At 29.3% G+C, this 19090-nt stretch overlaps 5 protein-coding genes across 5 annotated transcripts; 2 read left to right on the forward strand and 3 right to left on the reverse strand.

Moving 5' to 3' along the window:
• Positions 1-47: 47 nt before the first annotated feature.
• Positions 48-8955, reverse strand: T551_01997 (uncharacterized protein; the record flags this gene model as incomplete). Its single annotated transcript, XM_018374260.1, has 22 exons — positions 48-365; positions 407-598; positions 642-786; positions 831-912; positions 957-1782; positions 1824-3449; positions 3492-4129; positions 4174-4774; positions 4824-4942; positions 4986-5139; positions 5189-5400; positions 5444-5638; positions 5679-5793; positions 5834-6144; positions 6194-6377; positions 6424-6551; positions 6596-6767; positions 6812-7653; positions 7704-7922; positions 7969-8080; positions 8123-8766; positions 8811-8955. The coding sequence occupies 22 exons, from the start codon at positions 8953-8955 to the stop codon at positions 48-50; spliced, it is 7980 nt and encodes a 2659-aa protein (XP_018229614.1).
• A 474-nt stretch (positions 8956-9429) lies between these two features.
• On the reverse strand, positions 9430-10671 carry T551_01998 (uncharacterized protein; the record flags this gene model as incomplete). Its single annotated transcript, XM_018374261.1, has 3 exons — positions 9915-10671; positions 9769-9868; positions 9430-9720 (listed from the first exon to the last, which is right to left on the reverse strand). Exons 1-3 carry the CDS (start codon positions 10634-10636, stop codon positions 9430-9432), a joined length of 1113 nt encoding a protein of 370 aa, XP_018229615.1. The 5' UTR covers positions 10637-10671.
• A 1398-nt stretch (positions 10672-12069) lies between these two features.
• T551_01999 (uncharacterized protein) lies at positions 12070-13745 on the forward strand (the record flags this gene model as incomplete). Its single annotated transcript, XM_018374262.1, has 9 exons — positions 12070-12112; positions 12165-12196; positions 12240-12426; positions 12495-12540; positions 12582-12822; positions 12882-12944; positions 12987-13109; positions 13150-13170; positions 13212-13745. The coding sequence occupies 9 exons, from the start codon at positions 12070-12072 to the stop codon at positions 13743-13745; spliced, it is 1290 nt and encodes a 429-aa protein (XP_018229616.1).
• A 459-nt stretch (positions 13746-14204) lies between these two features.
• Positions 14205-16929, forward strand: T551_02000 (uncharacterized protein; the record flags this gene model as incomplete). The annotated part of the gene is made up of 3 exons (XM_018374263.1): positions 14205-14393; positions 14451-14581; positions 14634-16929. The coding sequence occupies 3 exons, from the start codon at positions 14205-14207 to the stop codon at positions 16927-16929; spliced, it is 2616 nt and encodes an 871-aa protein (XP_018229617.1).
• Positions 16930-17361: 432 nt separating this feature from the next.
• T551_02001 (uncharacterized protein) lies at positions 17362-18264 on the reverse strand (the record flags this gene model as incomplete). The annotated part of the gene is made up of 1 exon (XM_018374264.1): positions 17362-18264. One exon carries the CDS (start codon positions 18262-18264, stop codon positions 17362-17364), a length of 903 nt encoding a protein of 300 aa, XP_018229618.1.
• Between the last annotated feature and the right edge of the window lie 826 nt (positions 18265-19090).

Raw genomic sequence — 19090 nt, forward strand, 5'->3', positions numbered from 1 at the left:
GAGAAATAGTATTGAGAAGAAATACAGCAAGTAATGCTTAAAAGAGGCTAGTTGTTGTCAGAAGTGGATGATAAGCCGATTGAAGTGATTTCTATGTAATCTTCATCCGAATGTAAGACTACGTTATTTTGGAGTTCATGAGTAGTAGCAGTTTTGGCCATCATACGTTTATGATAAGCAGCCATAGCTTTAGCTTGAGTTGAATCGAGTGTTGCAATGTATTTGTTAAAGAGAATGCGATTGTGTGGAGTAATTTTAAATAAAGAAATGTATGCAGATTCAGCAGCGAGCTGAATAGGTGTTAAAACATGATGAACATTGTTAAAAACGGCAGGAATAATGATATTAAAGTGTGGTTGCATTATCTATAGAGATTAGAAAAAGATGACTGCAAGATAATGTTTACATGATGATATTTTTTGCTCGTTGCAGAAATAACAGTTAAAATTAATCTGTTTGCATCAGGTATGATTTTTGGATTTTTGATGCAATTGATAAGAGTTTCAATGATGAGTGTTGTATGATCTGAATTTGTGTTGAAATTACTATCTAATAAGAATTTCCCAGCAGCCAAAACCCCATTACTGATAATATATGGCTAAAAAGTTAGTATGTATTGTTGATAAATTATGAAAACAGACTCTATTACTCAGACATCCGCTGATTATAGAATGAACAATTTTGAGTGAACAATCTAGCTCTATTAAATACTCAGAACAATCTACCAAAATAGCATTAAGTGTAAGAATTGAATAGTTACTATGATCTGAAACGAAAATTTTCGAACTATTCATGTAAATTAAAAAGATAAATTATGTTAAAAACATTACCATAGAAAACTTAAAGCGTTATTTTTGTCAAAATATTTAAATAAAATTGTAGAAAATTTTCCAATATATGCAAGTATTTGAACTAAATCGATGAGTACAATGTAATAAATTGGAATGATAACTTACAATCATTTATATCTGTATTATCCTCAATTAATGTATATATTATACCCTTTGATGTTTCATTTATAGTGAAATTCGAACTCGATACAACATTAAAAAGTGATTTAATCATAACATATTTAACACCACTATTTATACTCTTTGATCCTATAGACAGTTCGTTAAGTAATGGTTCTAATCTAGGAAGGAGTACAATTAGTCCTTTTAATACAGAGACTGCTTTTAATCTTAATTGATGAGATGTTGGATCTAAAAGACATTTTAAAAAAGTTCTTTGCAATTGAGGAAAAAAGGGTTTTAAAAGTAGTGGTACTTTTTTCAATAGAAGATCAAGAGTATGTAAAACAGTTAATTTGACTTGAGTTGAATATCGTTCTCCTATAGTTCTAATAAGAGGTCCTGTTATTTGCATTACAAAAGGATCAAGTCTACTAGAACTTGTGCGTTCAATAATATCAGAAATTCCCATAGCAGCTAACTCTTTATTATTAGCATCTCCATATATAATTCCATGCATAAATATAGGCAATATTGCATTAATTCCTTTAGGTAATTCAAATGCTTTTAATTCATTTCCTAGCATTCCAATATTATGAAGTATTTTTTGTGCAGGACCAACAAGAGTCTCCATATCTTCTTTTTTTAATGCCATAATAAAAGCATTTTGTGCTTTCCATGCAGATTTTACGACCTCTTCATTTTTATCGTTAAAAAGTGAAAGAAAAGTATATATGCATTCTTCAAAATATTTAGAATAATCTTGTTTTGTAGATTCAAAAAAATAAACCATATGTTGACATGCTAAAACTTGTTTTTTCCAATTCTCATGCTATAAAAAAGTTAAAAATATTAAAAAAGAAGGGAAAAAACCTTCACTAATCCAAACATTATTGGAATTAATATATTTATACCTTCGTTATCATCAATTGAAAGAAGTACATTATTTATAGCATTTTTAATTTCTAATTCAGTACTTTCATCGATATCAAATATTAATGTATCAATAAGAGCATTAATTATTGTAGAAAGATAATATTTGAAATTAGGATCAGAAACCTCCGCAAATGAGCTTATAATTCTTGCATTTATAATTGAAAGTGGAACTTTTGTGATTTTTGGTATTAATATTGGTAAAATATTTTGAGAACGTACAAAAATAAGTTCTTTTAATGCCTCTAATGCATTTTCTGCATTCTTGTTTGAATGAAGTGATTCAAGAAGATTTGGTAAAATTTGATTGATAACAGTGTTTCCATAGAGTTCACACATAATATTAAACATTTGTGCAATTGCTTTTCTAACTTCTTCAACATCCATAAAACCATGTTGAATAGTTTTAATTAGACCATTTTTGTATGGCTCTAATGTTCCAATATCTGAGTTTCGAATAATTTCAGTTAACGCAACACATATTCGAACTTTTGCAGTAGATTCACTATAATTCATACCTTCTTGAAGAGGTAGTAACAAATGAGGCATCATATCTTCTCCTAATTTTTTCACTAGGTCTCCAAGAGTCTTTACAAACACAGAATCATGTACTTTGCTTGAAGCTATAGGAGAATATATAATCATATTGATTATAACAGGTAAAATTTCTTTTATAGTTTTAGAGGTGTTTGTAACTAAAGTTTTCCAAACATTAAAAGCAGAAAATTGAACTTGTTCAACAACGTCTTGTCTTATAACGTAAAGAGATGCTAAAATATAATCTCTTTTTTCTTGACCTAAAATATCTAAGAGAATATTTTTATAAGATTGGAGATTATTGGTATTTCCTTCTAGATGTGTTCTGCCAGATATCCCAGTGATATGAAAAAGAAGGTCACCCATCAATTGTATAGAACCCAGTCTAATTCTCCAATTTTCGTTAAATATTCCATTCTGTAACTCAGGTAATAAAAGATCTACTGCTTTTGCTGCATAATTATTGATAATAACTTTCCCTGAAGATAAAGAAACTTCGCGAACAGATTCTAAATCACTTGCTAATCCTAAAAGAATTGGTGATATAATTTTTCCTATATATGGTTGAAATCTCGGTCCAAATGCTTGAGGAAGGTAAATAAATAAAGCTATGTACCCTTCTTTAATATATGATACTGGACTTAAAGCATTTTCAAGAATTTCAGGAAGTATATTTTCTAAGTATTGAATATTAAGTCTTGAAAGTATTTCAGAAATCCCTTGAGCAGATCCGTGACGATCTATTGAGCTAATATCTTTTTTTAATGTTGATAATAGATCAGGTATTAAGTGGGGGAAATTTGTTTCTCCTAGATTCTTAACTAATATTCCTAAAGCTTTTGCTGATGTTTCTCTAGTTGTTGGGACTGGATCTATAAGAATCTTCCGTAAACTAAGAAGTATATTATCAAGATATGGAATAAGGTCATTTGCTTCTGCAAAACATGATATTTTTTCTACAATTTTAACAGATTTTTTTTTTAAAATCACTGAACGTTCTTTTAATCCTTGTTCTAAAACCGGCATAATCTATTTTATGTTAATAAATATATATCTACGTATATAGTATACTATAGCAAGTGAAGCAGCATCAATATGATATGTAAATGGGAATTTGAGTAATGAATCAAGAGCAGGTTCTGTATGCGTATTCGGATGACTTAATGCTTTTAGTAAAGCAGGAACTAGTTTTTGAATTTCTAAATTATTAATTGTCTTCCCAAATTTTAAAAGACTTTCATTCCCTGCTAAACGTACTTGTAAATGAGAATCATTAATCATTTCAGTTAAACGAGGTATAATTATAGGTAAAGATGAAAACAATTGATAAGGTGCACAGTATGCCATAGCACCAAGAAAATCAATAGAACCTTTTTTAGTACGCCAATTATTGTCATTTAGCCCTGATAATAATGATGGTAATATTAACTTTATTCCATTTTTGCTAATTTTGCCCATAACTGTTTTCGCTGCATCTGTAGTACTTTCTCTAACATCTAATATAGGATCTCCAAACGTAGTTAATAAATAAGGAATCATCTCAATAATATAAGGTTCAAAAGCTTCTTCAAGAATCTGTGAAAATGATTCAATAGCAAAAAGTGCCCCTTGTCTATATTTTTGGTCTTTCTTATTGGTAATTGCACTTTTAAGTGTTTCTATAATTTCATATTTTTCAAGCAATTCTATACCGCCACCTTTAATAATTCCTAGAAAAAAGTTTATTATTAATCCAAATTGAAAATAATTATACCTGCTAAACCATAAGCAGCACCTTTTCTTTCAGCATATTTTTCAAATGTAAAAAGCTCCTCTTTCAACCTTTCTATGTAATTGGGAATTTTCTTTAAAGAAAATTTAATTAATAAAGAAAAACATTTTGCTATAGCTATTTGAATATCTTCAGATGGACTTTTAAGTATATTCATAAGTTTCCCTATTGCTATATGAACTCTTTGATCATCTATATTTAAATGACTTGTTATTGTGCTATAAAGTATAATTACTCTCTCATTTATTTCGTTTTTCTGAAACTCATCTGAAGATGTTAAATAATTATCAAGAATTTTAAAAAGTTCTTCAACATGAGAATCGCCGTAGTGGGAAATAACACTTAAACCATTTTCCAACATTTTTTGACGTACTTCTGAAGAATCATCATTTAAAGGAATATATTCATTAGATGTTCCAATTAAAAATTTTAGAAAGAAAGGAATTAAAGATGGTGTGAAATAAGGTATTAAATAAGATAGTGATAGTGCTATAGAACATCTGATTTCCCACATATCTTTTTTATTTGATGATTTTGGAATTATGATATTAAAGTCATCATGTTCTAATGTCTGTAGCTTAGACTTGTATTATGTTAAATATAAATATTAGAAAATATGTTAATATGGTCACCTTTTTTTTATAAAGTTCAATTAATGTTAATACTATTTTCTCTACTTCATGTGGATACTTTTTGACATATGATAAAATTGCTTTAGCTGCGCACTCCCTAATATAGTACTGGTCATTGCCTATAACAATCAGTATTAAGAAAATACAATATTGATTTTTTACAAAGATAATTTATAAGAACATTTTTTTCAATACATGTTATTAGAAGATTATTTTTTTTCATAATTTCTAAAGACATCAAAGCATTTGTTTCATTCTTGTCGTAAATTGTAAGATATAATTCGTAAAAAAAATCATATTTAGATAAATCTAGTGGCTAAAATTAAATCTAAGATAATTTTATAAAACTTAAAAAAATAATAAACCTCTATGGCTTGAAGAACTACATTTCGAATTTGAAATTTTGGTGAAATAGATTCCTTTATAAGTTCTGATATTTCTTCTTTCGTCACATTATTTTTGATTATTTTACATAATAAAATAAGACAATCTTTAGCTTGGTCAAAATGATTTGGAAAATAATATAAAATATTCAATAATGCTTGAATAGTTTCTACTCTTGAAATAGATGATTTGCCTAGAAACATTAGTTCCATTTTTTAATGATTTTAATTTTATACAAAAATCTATATGTAAAGAAAATATATTAAGTGCTAGCATAACTTGTTTATCACATTCCTCAGGATCATCAGTTCCTACTCCTTTTTTTTTTATTACTTGAATTAAAAAAGGTAATATATAAATAAAAGATATCTCATCTAAAGAACGTTGTTTTACAGAAGAATTTAATTGAGATAATAATCTTATTACTAGTTCTATTATTGATCAGAACAATTATTAATATTATGTTTAAACTTTGCAAAGGTTCTTCGGTAAAGTTAAGTTGTATATATTTAACATTAAATATTCTTAATGTTGCGATTCCAATCATTATATTAATATTTTTCACTGATACACAATTGGCACAATCCTGATATTTGTTATTATATTAATATTTTTTTCAGTATTACCAGATATGTTTGAACTATAAGTTCATGAACAATTAAAGGGCCTTTTTCTAATAATTCTATTGATAATAAAGCGTGAATAGCATATGAATACCATAAACTTCGATTTTTTTGAGTTGCTAATGTAAGTCCTTGAATTATAATAAGACCAGATATAATTTGTGACTTTAAATTTAAAATTTTAGAACTGATTGCCTCTTCTAATTGTTCATTTAATAGTGTTTGACTTTCTTCCACCAGTTTGTTTTTATTTAATTTATTCTTCTGTTGTATATTTTTTCTAATAAAATTATTGCAATCAACTTTAAAACTAGCTAATCGTTTAATAAGAATTGGTTTAAAATAATTTCTTATATAAAATACTTTCTACTGCTTTTTCATTTGTTTTATCTTTCCAAATAGAAATATCTTTTTCAGAAATATTTTCGAATTGTAAATGAGAAAGATATTTTAAAAACATTTCGACAAATAAAGGAACGATTATTATTTGGTCTAATGACGTTAAAGTAGATATAGATAATTTAATAGCTAGCAATGTTAATTTGCTCTAAAATTAAAATTAAAATATATCCCATTAAACAAATAATATGTACTTCGTTTACGATATTATTCTGAAGTAAACTTTTAATAGTATTGGCTAGTTCCTGAGAATGACTGGTTACTAATATATATGGATCTATTTTAAATTTTTTACAAAGTTTAATCCAATTCAATTTATTTCCTTAAATTATTAGTAATTCTTAATGACATGAAAAAAAAAAAAACTTAATAATGGATGATGATATAGTATAACTGTTTTTATTAATTGTCTTTCTGTATCTTCTTTTTCATTTTTTGACAAAAACTCGTGATTGTTCGGAGAAATTGCATTAATTAGATAACATATACTATTAATCATCGCAACATCTTTTTCCGTCTGTGTATAAGATATTTCTAACTAAAATATTTATTAAAAAATAGAAACTTAAAAAAAAATATTACTTGTTTAATTCGTTTCCAAATTTCAGATAAAAAAATATCCAAAATATGTTCTCTAGATTTTAAATAGCAATGTTTTATCATTTCACATGTGGTAGAAACGATTGAATAATCATGCAACATATTTGACAGTACTAATGAGAATGATGCTTCAGCCCATAAAAATCCAATTTTTTCAAATTGATGTTCTGGAATATACTCTGCTATTATTTTAAGAGAACGTATAAACCATATTTTGTCATCTTTATGGAAATTTTTGCTATAAATTTTATCCCAAAAAACAAAATAAGGAGTACTTTCAAATGATAGTAAATGTTTTTCTAATAATGATTTTATAGACAATAAATCATCATTGTTAGCAATGTTTTCGTTTTTCCAATTGTATATAATATTAATAAAAATAACTGTACATAGGTAACCTTCGATAGTAGTTTTATTCTGAATGCATTGTAAAGGATTAACTAAAATATTTTTGTATATTTCCCACAACAAATTTAGTACTGTTTTCACTAGATATATTATTTGTTTGCTAAGATTATATCTATGATTCCAAATAATATTACCAAATTCATTAAACCATGTTCTTCTTACTGCGCTAACCATTTCTATAAGCCCATTTTTAATTAATTTTATATAATCATCAGAGATTTCATTTGTTATACTAATAATATATGTAAAATATGAAAAAAAGGATTCAACTAATGCAATAGAAATGTTTTCATTTGTTTCTCTATAAATATAAGGTATTAGAAATGATAAGATTAATTTAGACAATTTGAGTGATTTTGGAAGATATGTTAAAGATTTAATATGTAACAATTTATGATTAAGAGAAAAAAGAGCTCCTATAAATAGATATTAAAGTTAAAGAATAATTACATTTTTAAAACTCAACCTGAATCTAATACAAATACAATTTTCTCCATTATAAACTGTATATAATCATGATTAGTACATCTTTTAATAATCCATTCAAATGTTTCTAAAGAATTTTTGCAAACATCTGGATTAGAAGATTTTAATGCATTTAAAATTGGAATGAAAAGTTTTTCATATATAGGTTTACTTAAATCAATTGTAGGAGATAATGAGACTATTAGTTCCTTTAAAATTCCTAATTATATAATAAATAAAAAAGAATATTTAAAAAAGAGTGTAACCATTTAAAATAATTTCTGGTGCTCTTAATAAAGCTTTTTCAAGACTTAACATAATTTTAAACTCAAAATCTTCAAAAGTAACAAAATACGTAAAAAAATCGTTCAATCCTGCCTAGTTTTATTAGCAAAAAGATAATTTTAAAATTAATTATACAATTACTATTTTAGAAAGTGGTATTTTAGATTTAAGGATATTTTGTATATAATAGTCGATAATTTTATCCTTTTTTTTCATTATAATTTCATTTTCTTCATTAGACTGTGAATAAAATACCACTTTTGCAATCATACCAAGTAGAATTGTGTTTTGGGTACAATTTGCCTTTTTTTCCACTTTTATAAGCTCTTCTATATATATATTTAAGTTCAAAAATGCATTTTCATTAGATATTTTTACAAGAACGTTTTCAAGTGTTTTTTGAACAGAACGCAAAGATATAGATTTAGTATTTTCTTTAGCAGAAGAAGATAGATATAATTCAAGTAAAGTTGACTGATTTAATATAAGTCCTGGAAGATGCTTCTGTGCTAATGTAACATTAATTGAAATATTTAAAATGAAACAGTTAGTCCATTTAAGAAGTATAAAAACAGAATGCATTGAAATATTTTTTATACTTATATCAGCAACTACATCATTGAGTTCATTGGTAAAGAGAACTATGTATTTTTCTGGATCCTTTTTATATAAAGCTAAAAGAGAATTCTGGATACATGTTCGAACAGATTTGTTTAAACTAAATTTGTGAGTTTTAAATAGGCAATAAAGAATATATTCAAAATCTAATGCATCTGAAGCTTAAAAGTTATTATTTTTAGCGAAAAAATGTGTTCTTATATACCATCTTCAATCCATAATTTGAGTTTTTTTTCAATCCAAGGAATATTGTGCTCTATAGATAATCTAGAAACAAAATTTGCTATATCTGTATCATCATCGATAGCGATTGGCGAAATAGAGCATGCTTCTTCTTCCGGATCTGCCATCTAATGCAATTATTCTCGATTTTTGGCATAAATGCCTTTTTTTAAATCTTGGATGTCATAATTTTTACCGGTTGATAAATGACGATGGTATAAAAAAGATTTATTAGAATAGTTTATTACACTTGAAAATTGTTTAAATAGACATATAATTTAAACAAATCAGATGCTACACTTTATGTATATTTTAAATCTATATTGATTTTTTGGAATTTAAACGAGATATATTTTTTTATATTTATGTATATAAATAATCAGAAATTGAAAAAAGTCTAAAATGCTTTGAAACACATGAGACTGTACGTAAACATCGTGGCCAAAAACGAAATCATTGATTCGTCTATCCATAAGATGTAATATAAATTAAATTGATAAAGCTGAATGCAAGAAAAATAAGGGTATCAAAAAGACAATAACGACCGAAATATTTGTGAACACGTTGAATAGCTATCTTAAAAGATGGTCGATAGTGTCGGTTTAGGTAAGACTGAGTGGCGATATTTCGTCAAGCAAATTAATAGTACTAAACAAATGACTAAATCCAGAAAGATCCAGATTATGCATTGTTTTTTGCGATAAAGACGTGGTATTTAACGTTTTTATACCAGATTTTTCTTGATTTGTTACATCTGAGATGCTTGGAGGAAACGTTGACCCTTGAGATGGAACTGTATTTTTTAAAGGTAATGATACGCTAATTTTCTTGGGTTTTATTTGCTCTTTTGTATGTGAAAAGCAGCATCGCTGACCATATGGACATGACCCACTCTGTTTAAATGTTAAAAACAAGTTGCAAAAATTACTCATCGTACTCACCTCCATAAATGTTTTGCAAGGAGACGTTTTGTATTTTGGATGCCGAAGTAAAGTACGGAGCTCTGAGTGCCCATGAGCAAATTGGCATTTCAATCCGTATCTTTATGATATTAGAATGGCTGAATGGCTTAAATGCATTTATATACCGGCACTCTCCACTTTCTTCCCAATTTTTACATAATTCTGTCTTGTATAAACCTGTTTTGATAGAAGAATCTGAACTTTTTTTAGAATGTGCATTACACACATCTAAAACAGTATCAACTGCATCATTGTGCATATCTGAATTAATATATCCTATGTTTGAAGATGCATGTTTGTGGACTTGCGGGCCTGAATTAATTTGTAAGCCTGTACCGATTTGCTGGTCCATATACTGAGAAGAATGTTTACAAAATGAACAAAAATTCCGTGTTTTACAATACATATTTGGAAAAGATGACGAAGTAAATGACATACTTGTATTTTCCCCATGCACCGATGCTGCCTGCGCTCCCGGTGTGCATGTTGAAAACCATTGCAGCTCATCTGATCCATTTGTCCATTGTGAAAACACATTTTTTGAATGTAAAGGTGTCTCACATGCTCTTTTCCATATACATTCCATAGATAACTCATCATCTAATGCCCAAGGCCGACCCAGCGGCTCATCACCCCATGCTTCACTCGAACAACTCGAACTCGTATGTGATCGCCCACCACATGAATGTACACTATATAGACGCTGAGGCACATACATGCCTCCGTCTTTATCGGAAATACGTTCAGACAAACTATCCAACCTGGGATGTTCTAATTTCAATGTTCTTCCTTCAATATTATCCCATAATGTAGATCCTTCTATAAAGGCTTCCATATAGTTTCCCATAAAATTCTCACACAACCTTTCTCGACTCAAGTGATGCATATCAATGATGATTGTAAAGATGCAAATGTCACTATAAACGTTGATGCAAACCCCAATAATCCAATGTAAATGTTAATATTGATGTTGGTACAGCGCTAATATAAATCTAGACAATGAGCTGATATAAACGCTGATATAACGCTTGTTAATTACTAGTAATAATACTGATACAAATCCTGATAAAACTTATAAAGCCCTTATTATGACTTTTTCTATACAATTTTTCCTCCTACACACTTTTGTCTACTTTTATGCTCCTTTTTTTAATATTAAAAGCCTCTTATTCCAAGATGCTTATGATAAAACTATGATAAAAGATTTCCTTCAAAACTTAAAACAACTTATTTTCAAGTTTTTTTTTTTGTTCTGAATTTTCAAAAATATACCCCAAACTTCCCTAAAGACCTTTTCACTTATTTAATACTTATTTATTAATTATTTTTCTCCTGATTTCTACCTGCTTCTCCTATAATCAACCTGCACAGGCGTCTTACTACCTGGCACTTAAACAGCAGCCTGTGCTTTGTTTTATACTGCTTAATTGCGCCCGACCGCACACTTTATACGCGTCAAACCGTGCGCTACGCGCGTGAACCCAGCGATTACGCGCCAAGGGGTAACGCCCAACAAATAATCGAATAGACTCCACTAGTACGGAAAAGGTGCACCGAGCGATCTTCGACAGGTACAAAGAGTATAAATTATGAAATATAGATAAAGGCTCTAGCAAAGTAAAGATGGGTCTTCCTTGTTCTTAGGGCGAGAAAAGCGCTTGAACATGGGATTATAAGTCTAAAAGCACTCTATAATGCGGTGTTTTTGTGGATATATGCGGTGTCTCTATGCATATATACAGGACTTAGAGCGCTATTGGAAATTAGAGTAAATGCTACAAAGAGTGATGTATGTAGTAAAGTATGCATGTATGCATCTTGTGCTAGGGTGTATGCGCTGAAAAACTGTCTATATAAGCCTTAAAACAGGAGTATATGCGTCATAGGATGAAAGAAAGGCCCAAATTAAGTCATATGCATTTTGTATACGCTGTATATGCGCTTCATATGCGTTTCATATGCGTTTTAGAACCCGAATATATGCGTTCCGTTTTTAAGGTCATGTTTAAATTAAAAGAGGGTATGCCTTGAATAGGCAAAAGTGTATCGGAGGATGAGGGTGTTCAGACGGGTGTGCATTGAAGTGCGCATGTAATTTGGTTTTGAGGCGCATATATTCAGATAAATAGATATCTATTGATGCAATGTCCCCTTAGGCCGAGTTGTATATGTGTTATTATATGTAATGCTTGTTTTTAATGCATATTTTACTACTTGTAATGATTTACTGATTATCGGTGGTAACGTGTGTATCGATGTCTTTGTAAAGACGAATCTCCGATGGGCAAAAAGTTGATTGGGTTTATATTAGCACTTGCATCAGGTGAAAAGTGCTCTAAAAAGCAAGATTTTATGTTTAATATAGTGGCCTATAGGTTGTTTCATTGGTGCAAGTTTTGTGGTTAAAGTAAAGCACTGAAAACAGGCGTAGATAGTCTGACAGTGTATAGAAAAAAGGACTTTTGGATACAACGCGTAATAAAGGACTTGCAGCAGGACAAGGACATGCATATCTCAAGAATGGGATTTGGTGGACGGGGATGCTGATGTGTGCGTGTGAAGGAATGAGAAGACATTGGCTGATATGGATAGTGGCGATTGGAGAACTGTTTAATTTTGTGGCATATGCGTTTGCAAGTATGTACATGTGCTATATATGCGTTATATATGCGCGTTGTATGCGTTTTATTTTTTAAGGATTTTAGGTGCAATTCTTGTAACACCGTTGGGTGCAATGAGTATTGTTGTGAGGTTGTTTGGGCTTTTTTTTAGGTGGATATTAATATTTTTAGTGCAATTGGATCGAGTATTTTTCTTAAGGAGCGTCTTTCATTTGTAGGCAAAGTTGGATGTGCGTTTTGTATGGTTGGGGTTTGTATTATTGTGATTAATGCGCCAGAACAACAGTTGGCGCAGACGGTTCAAGAAATTATGAAATATATTATTTCACGTCTTTTTCTAATTTATACACTTGTTATTTTTTTTATATGTGCTGTTATCGCATTGTGGATTGGTCCTCGTTGGGGAGATAAGGTATATTCATGGGAAATGCTCTATTTTAGATCTATATTTTTCTGATTGCTAATTTTTAGAGTATTTTTGTATATATATCTATTCCTTCGCTTATTGGAGGTATTACAGTTGTTTGCACTCAGGTATACATATATATTTACTGTTTTATGGAATCTTATATATAGGGTTTCGGTATTTCGATTGTAAGTGCAATTTCTGGTGTACCAAATCAATGGAATCATTGGTTTTTGTATTTTCTTGGTCTTTGTGTTATTTTGATGATTTTTATTGAAATCAATTACTTAAATGTATGTATTTTTTATATAAATTATTTTATAACATTATCAGAAAGCATTAAATATATTTAATGTTGGTTAATTTTTCTATTGAAATATTTAACATGTTTATAGACTGCTATTGTTACTCCTGTATATTTTACTTATTTCACGACATGTACGATTGTTTCAACAGCTGTATTATATAGAGGTTTTAATGGAACATCTATTGCAGTTGCAACTGTGTTTCTTGGTTTTTTAACTATTGTTGGTGGTGTTTTGCTTCTTCAATTTTCTATTGGTGCTGATAATACGTCCGATACTGACATGTTGTCGGGGGATTTATCCAATGTTCAAAAAGCAGCGGATGCTGAGACAGACGCTGATGTTTTGGATCCTGGGCCAGCTGCCATTAGAGGGACTTTTACTTTTAAGCAAGTGGATCGGAAATTTAGTCAAAATAGTTCAAATAATTTTATGAAACGCATAAGTTATTCATCAGTTGATTTTCAAAAATTTTCTTCTACTTCTCGTACCTTTATGTCTGAAGGGTCTGTCGAATTAGGAAAAATGAAAAAAAGTAGTGTTGACAAAACAGCTAATTTATCTGAAAGTTCAAATAATGAAAAAGTAACATCTTTAAGGAGAAATGCTATTGTTTCCTTATAGTTAATTGATAAAGATAAGAAAATATCAAGGGGCATCTAGTGCATTTAAATTTATGTTTTGACTAATGTGTTTTGTTTAGCTTGCATCTATCTGTTAAACCGTTTAGCTTTTCCTTGTCATGATATATCATTTAGTAATTTACAGATTAATTTTTAGGCTTTGGAATTACAAATATTTTATAAACATTCAATCATGGTATAATTCGAATAATTGAAAATGCGATATGACTTATTTAATTTCATTTTGATTTTATACATTTTTTATATTCTTCGTTTTTTGTTTAAATAGTTTGTGTTTTCTGTAATTTTGGGAAAAGGGCAATAACATTTATATTAAATACGTTAATAAAATACTTTTAATCTGTATCTATCTATATTTTTATTTATTCCAATTTCTCATCATTTATACTTATCGTTTTCCCCATCGATGTGTTGATGACCTACGTATAGACAACGGAGCATGAGCTCCAAATCAGAGCAGCTTCAAGAGGAGCTTAATGAGCCTAATTCTTCAGAATACAATGTGAATGTGTCTGATGAAACTTTTTTGTCCGAAAAAATAGAAGAAAAAGTGGAAAATACTCTTATTTACACTCGGTTTGGTCTAGTTACATATCTGTATGATTTTTTTTCAAAAACACATCCATTTGTTTGGATTTTTTGCATATTTTTACTTTTTATTATTAGCAATGTTTTTTATATACAGGTTTCTTGGTTTATAATGGGACTTATTCTTGGCATAATTTATCAAACGAGAATACCACATGTGGAGTTACCTGAGATGTACAAATTGAGTACTCGACGGCTGGAAACTAATTCTTCATGTTCTTTTCACACGTAAACACTCTTTTACAATATTTCTATTAGTTTTCTAACCCTATGGTTGAAGACAGGAGCGTTTATTTAATCTTTCTCCGATGATTGCAACATCTCTTTCTTTATTGTTTGATAATCTTATGAAATCATATATAGAAGATTGGTATTTTCCAATATCTAAAGATGGGTCGTTTCCTACGGCATGTCGTATGCTTTTTGATCATTTTTCTCTTTCTTTTTATCAACATCTTGCTTCAAAAAGTTCATATGATATTATGATGTTATTTTTTATCCAATGTTCGAATACTATTATTGTTGCTCTACGTGAGCTTAGATCAGCATTGTCATTTTCAACGGATGATCATAATATTATTTCCGTTATCTCTGCGTATGTTGCTCAAAATCCGGGTTCTGCTTTATCGCGTTTGTTAGACCAACCACTTCAAAGAGAAAGATTTCGTTTTGAGTCGGAAAATTTAATGAAGTTTTTAGGGAAAAAGGAAGATTTGGATTGTTCTATATTAAGGACACTTATGCGCGAAATGTTTACGGTTCAGATTTTTGAAAATGTTGTCGACATTTGTTCATCTGCTGATTTTATTAATGAATGGATTATTTACCTTTATGATAATGAGAAATCGCATGAAACAAATGAAGAGCAGTCTCAGAAGAAAAGTGAAGTCCAGCTTGCGATGGAAAAAGCAATGGAAGAGGCTGCTGAAATGACAAAGTTATTGCAAGATAAAGCGGAAAATCAAGAGTCACCATTATCTGAGCATCCATCTCCTATTATGTTTAACGAAGTTATAACTCCCGAAAAAAGAGATTATTTTAGAAGATCGAGTGTAACATGTTTTGTTTCTCCAATTCGTTCACGTACATCAAGTCCTGATGGGCGCCATCATTTTAAACCGTTTTGTCATTCTAAAAGCGGATCTCCTGATCGTTCTCGACTGGGTTTATATGATTTAAAAGAATTAAAACCTTCAATAAATGCACCTCAGGACGTGTTTTTAGAAAAAGATACTTCAAGTCTTTCTAAAGAAAGTTTATTTCAAGCTGATATTTCTTTGTCATATGTTAATTCTGAATTATCTCCTAAAAAAATTATAAAATCAAAATGGTCTATTAATTTTTTGATAATAGTAGAGCCTGCTGGAGGTCAAATGCCTGGATGGGTTATTATTAAAAAGTATTCTGACTTTGAATCATTGCATGAAGTTCTTCGCCGCTTAGCTGCAGTTTCAGGTTTACATTCTTTTGCTAAAGAATTACCTCATTGGAAAAATATAAGTTATGAAGATTTGAGAATATCTTTAGAAAATTATTTGCGAAAGGCTTTGAAGTCTAGAGATCTTTCTGATAGTCATGCAATGAAAAGTTTTTTGGATAAACAATCTAAATCTGATGGCTTTTCTGGAAAACGAAAATCATGGCAACAGCTGCGTACTGTGAGTGATGGTGTACGCGATGTTATAAAAGCACCTGCAACAGGAGGAAGGGCTATTATAAATGCTCTTGGGGCTGTTGGGCGAAAAGCTTTTGTTGATATACCTGATAATATATATGAATCAGAAGCAGAAAATCCATCAACTGATGGGTTAGAAGATTCACCTATAGTTAATACTGATAATTTACTTTTTAACGCTTCTAAGGATGATGAGAAGCCTCTTCCACCTCGTTCTAGTTTTCAGTCACAAACAGAAGAAAAAAAAGAAACCAAGTTATCCACTGCATTTCCTAATATTCCAGATAATGGATCACTTGATCTAACTTTTAAAACAGAGACATGTTCTGAAGAATTGTTATTAGAGCATGACAAAAATAATATTGATTTAAATGACAAAAAAGAATCTTTTTCACATGAGAAGTCTAATTCTAATGTTACTAAAGGGTTTTCAAATTCTGATGTACAACTTTTTATTGATATTAATTTTTGTATTTTATCAGAGTTTTATTCATTATCATCAAAAACATGGTCTATTCGTCGTTCTCTTCTTGGAATACTTAGAAGTTTATTATTGCGAAATGGAACGTATGTCGATTTTGTAAAAGAAGCTATAGAAGAAAAGGTTACAAATTTTTTTTCTAATGAGAAATGGATTTCTGAGCAAATTAATAAAATTATAATGGAAATATGGTCACCTGATCCTGCTGAAAATGTTGAAAAAGACTCACAGAAATTAATGTTAAAAGCAAAACGCTTATTTTTACGCAAAACAATTCCAGATACTCTAAAGTCTCTTGTAGGAGGCACTGCTACTAAGGAATCACTTGAAATAGTTTTTAATGCTCTACAGGAAAAAGAATTTATGAGAGGAATACTTTCAAGTATTTTGTCTGATATATTACAAGTAATTTTCCAGTAATTCAAATATTTACATAAAAAAAGATTATATGTCGGCTTTATGTCACTTATTTTTTCGTATATTTAAAATACGAATATGGTCATCTGAATTTTTATCTATTAAAAACACACTTTAGAAATATTTTATTCTATACATTTTAATGTTTTTGATTAACACTATTTAGACAAGGTTAAGGTTTAATAGCTAAAAATTAAACATAATGGATTCCTTTCTTACTTATGAAATTCACAAGTATACGAAATAATATTTAACTGATATAGATTTTCATTTATTAGTATAAAAAATGGTATTAATATTATAAAATGTATAAAGGTTATTGTTTTCTTTAGTGTTTTTGAATATTTAAAAGTAGAATTTTTCATATTTATACAATTGCATTAAATTCTATTATGATGTATTTAATATAAATAATATTTTGGTTAATTTTACTAGTTAGGGTTCCAAAACGAGATTAATAAACCCTTGGACAGTATTTTTCCGAATTTCTTCGCTAATAATATGTTTGCCACATAAGTAACTATATAAAATTGATTTAACAATAGCATCGTTGCCTATGAATGTTGCAATTTTTTGGCTATTATAGATCATTTGAATTGTATGTGTGTTAGTGATAAATAATAGAAGTTCTTCCCCTTTTAATAATTTTTGCTGAGTTGGCCATATTGATTTAAAAGATACGAGATCATCCGATGAGTACTCTGTTGATTTAGTTTGTACTTGATTAGATATTCTATGAATAAATCCATCTCTAAGATGTGAAAATTTTGTATTTCTTGTCGGCACAATACGAATGATAAACTTTACTTTGGATTCGAGTAAAGATGATATCAAAGACATACTTTTGGTTGAATCCTGCATAAGTATAGACAAATTTTGAGCACTATTGTTTGGTTCTTCTGATATGTATTTTTGTAAAATACTTTGAACTTTAGGAAGACTTAAACTTGGAATATATATACCAGCAACATAGACCTTGATGCCAAGAAAAGTTACCGTTCTTGTTCCAAGACCAAGCAAAATGTACTGTTCTGAGGACGAATCCGGTGTTATAAATTTTGGAAAAAAAGGAACAGTACTTGAGGATGTTTTTACTAAAGTAGTATGCGTATTATCATGAATATCTTGTGATATTGTTGCATCACATTTTGCTGAATGAAAAATGTTTCTATACATAAAATAACCCGGAAAAAACGAAAATCCAAAAAGTGAACAGAAAACCCATGTTGACCGACAACGTAAAGGAAATAATACTGTCTTTGTAAAGATATGCCTTTGTTTTTGTAATAAATATCGAGATTGAGTTAATGGTCTTGTACAAAACATAAAAAGCACCATTTTGTTGTTTAAATAATGTTTATCAAGTATATAACTCAACACAATCTTTTGGTATAATAATTAATGTATAATTTTCGTTTTCTTTCTTAAAGTGCAATTTTTAACTGTTTGATTATATAACAGTGGTTAGCTTTGTTATCTTTAATTCTTTCTATATTGTAAATCTCTATTCTTTGGATTGCATATCTTCTCTGCTTATATGCATTGGTGTATGGAGAACATATCTTCTGTTATATTGTCTCACTTAAATTACTGCTGATTATCAATTAAGCTCTATTTATAAGGATATATCCCAAATATACTGAATCTATACTAGATTCAGCTTGTATGTGTATTGTATTCGCATTATATGCGTAGTGTATGCGTAGTATATGCGTGTTGTATGCATGTTGTATGCATGTTGTATGTTGTGTGTCCTATTCCTCCCCTATTTATATACTTCTAACTTTCATTATTTAATTGATATTATCTAATTAATATATCACTAAACACTTTTTAACGCCATAAAATAACATTGTTTGTTCATTATCTCTAAAAAAGGCATAGTATATACTAAATTCTCTGTTCATAGCCGTTTCCAGCCACTGCTATATGCACGATGTACAAGAATGTATAACGCTTAGTATCGATTACGCGTTGATGACACTTAGTATATTAATATACGCTTTAATGACGTGTAAAGACGCGTCAAACGGGGAAATAGACGTATTAAGAGAAGAATAAACGCGTGAATATATGTTTTATACGATTTTATACATTTTTACATACATCAATATGTCTTGCTAGCCTGAAGGGGGTAAGTACGGGGTGGCGGGTAGTTTGGCAC

This window comes from Pneumocystis jirovecii (assembly GCF_001477535.1).
Source record: "Pneumocystis jirovecii RU7 chromosome Unknown supercont1.8, whole genome shotgun sequence".
NCBI lineage: Eukaryota > Fungi > Ascomycota > Pneumocystomycetes > Pneumocystales > Pneumocystaceae > Pneumocystis > Pneumocystis jirovecii.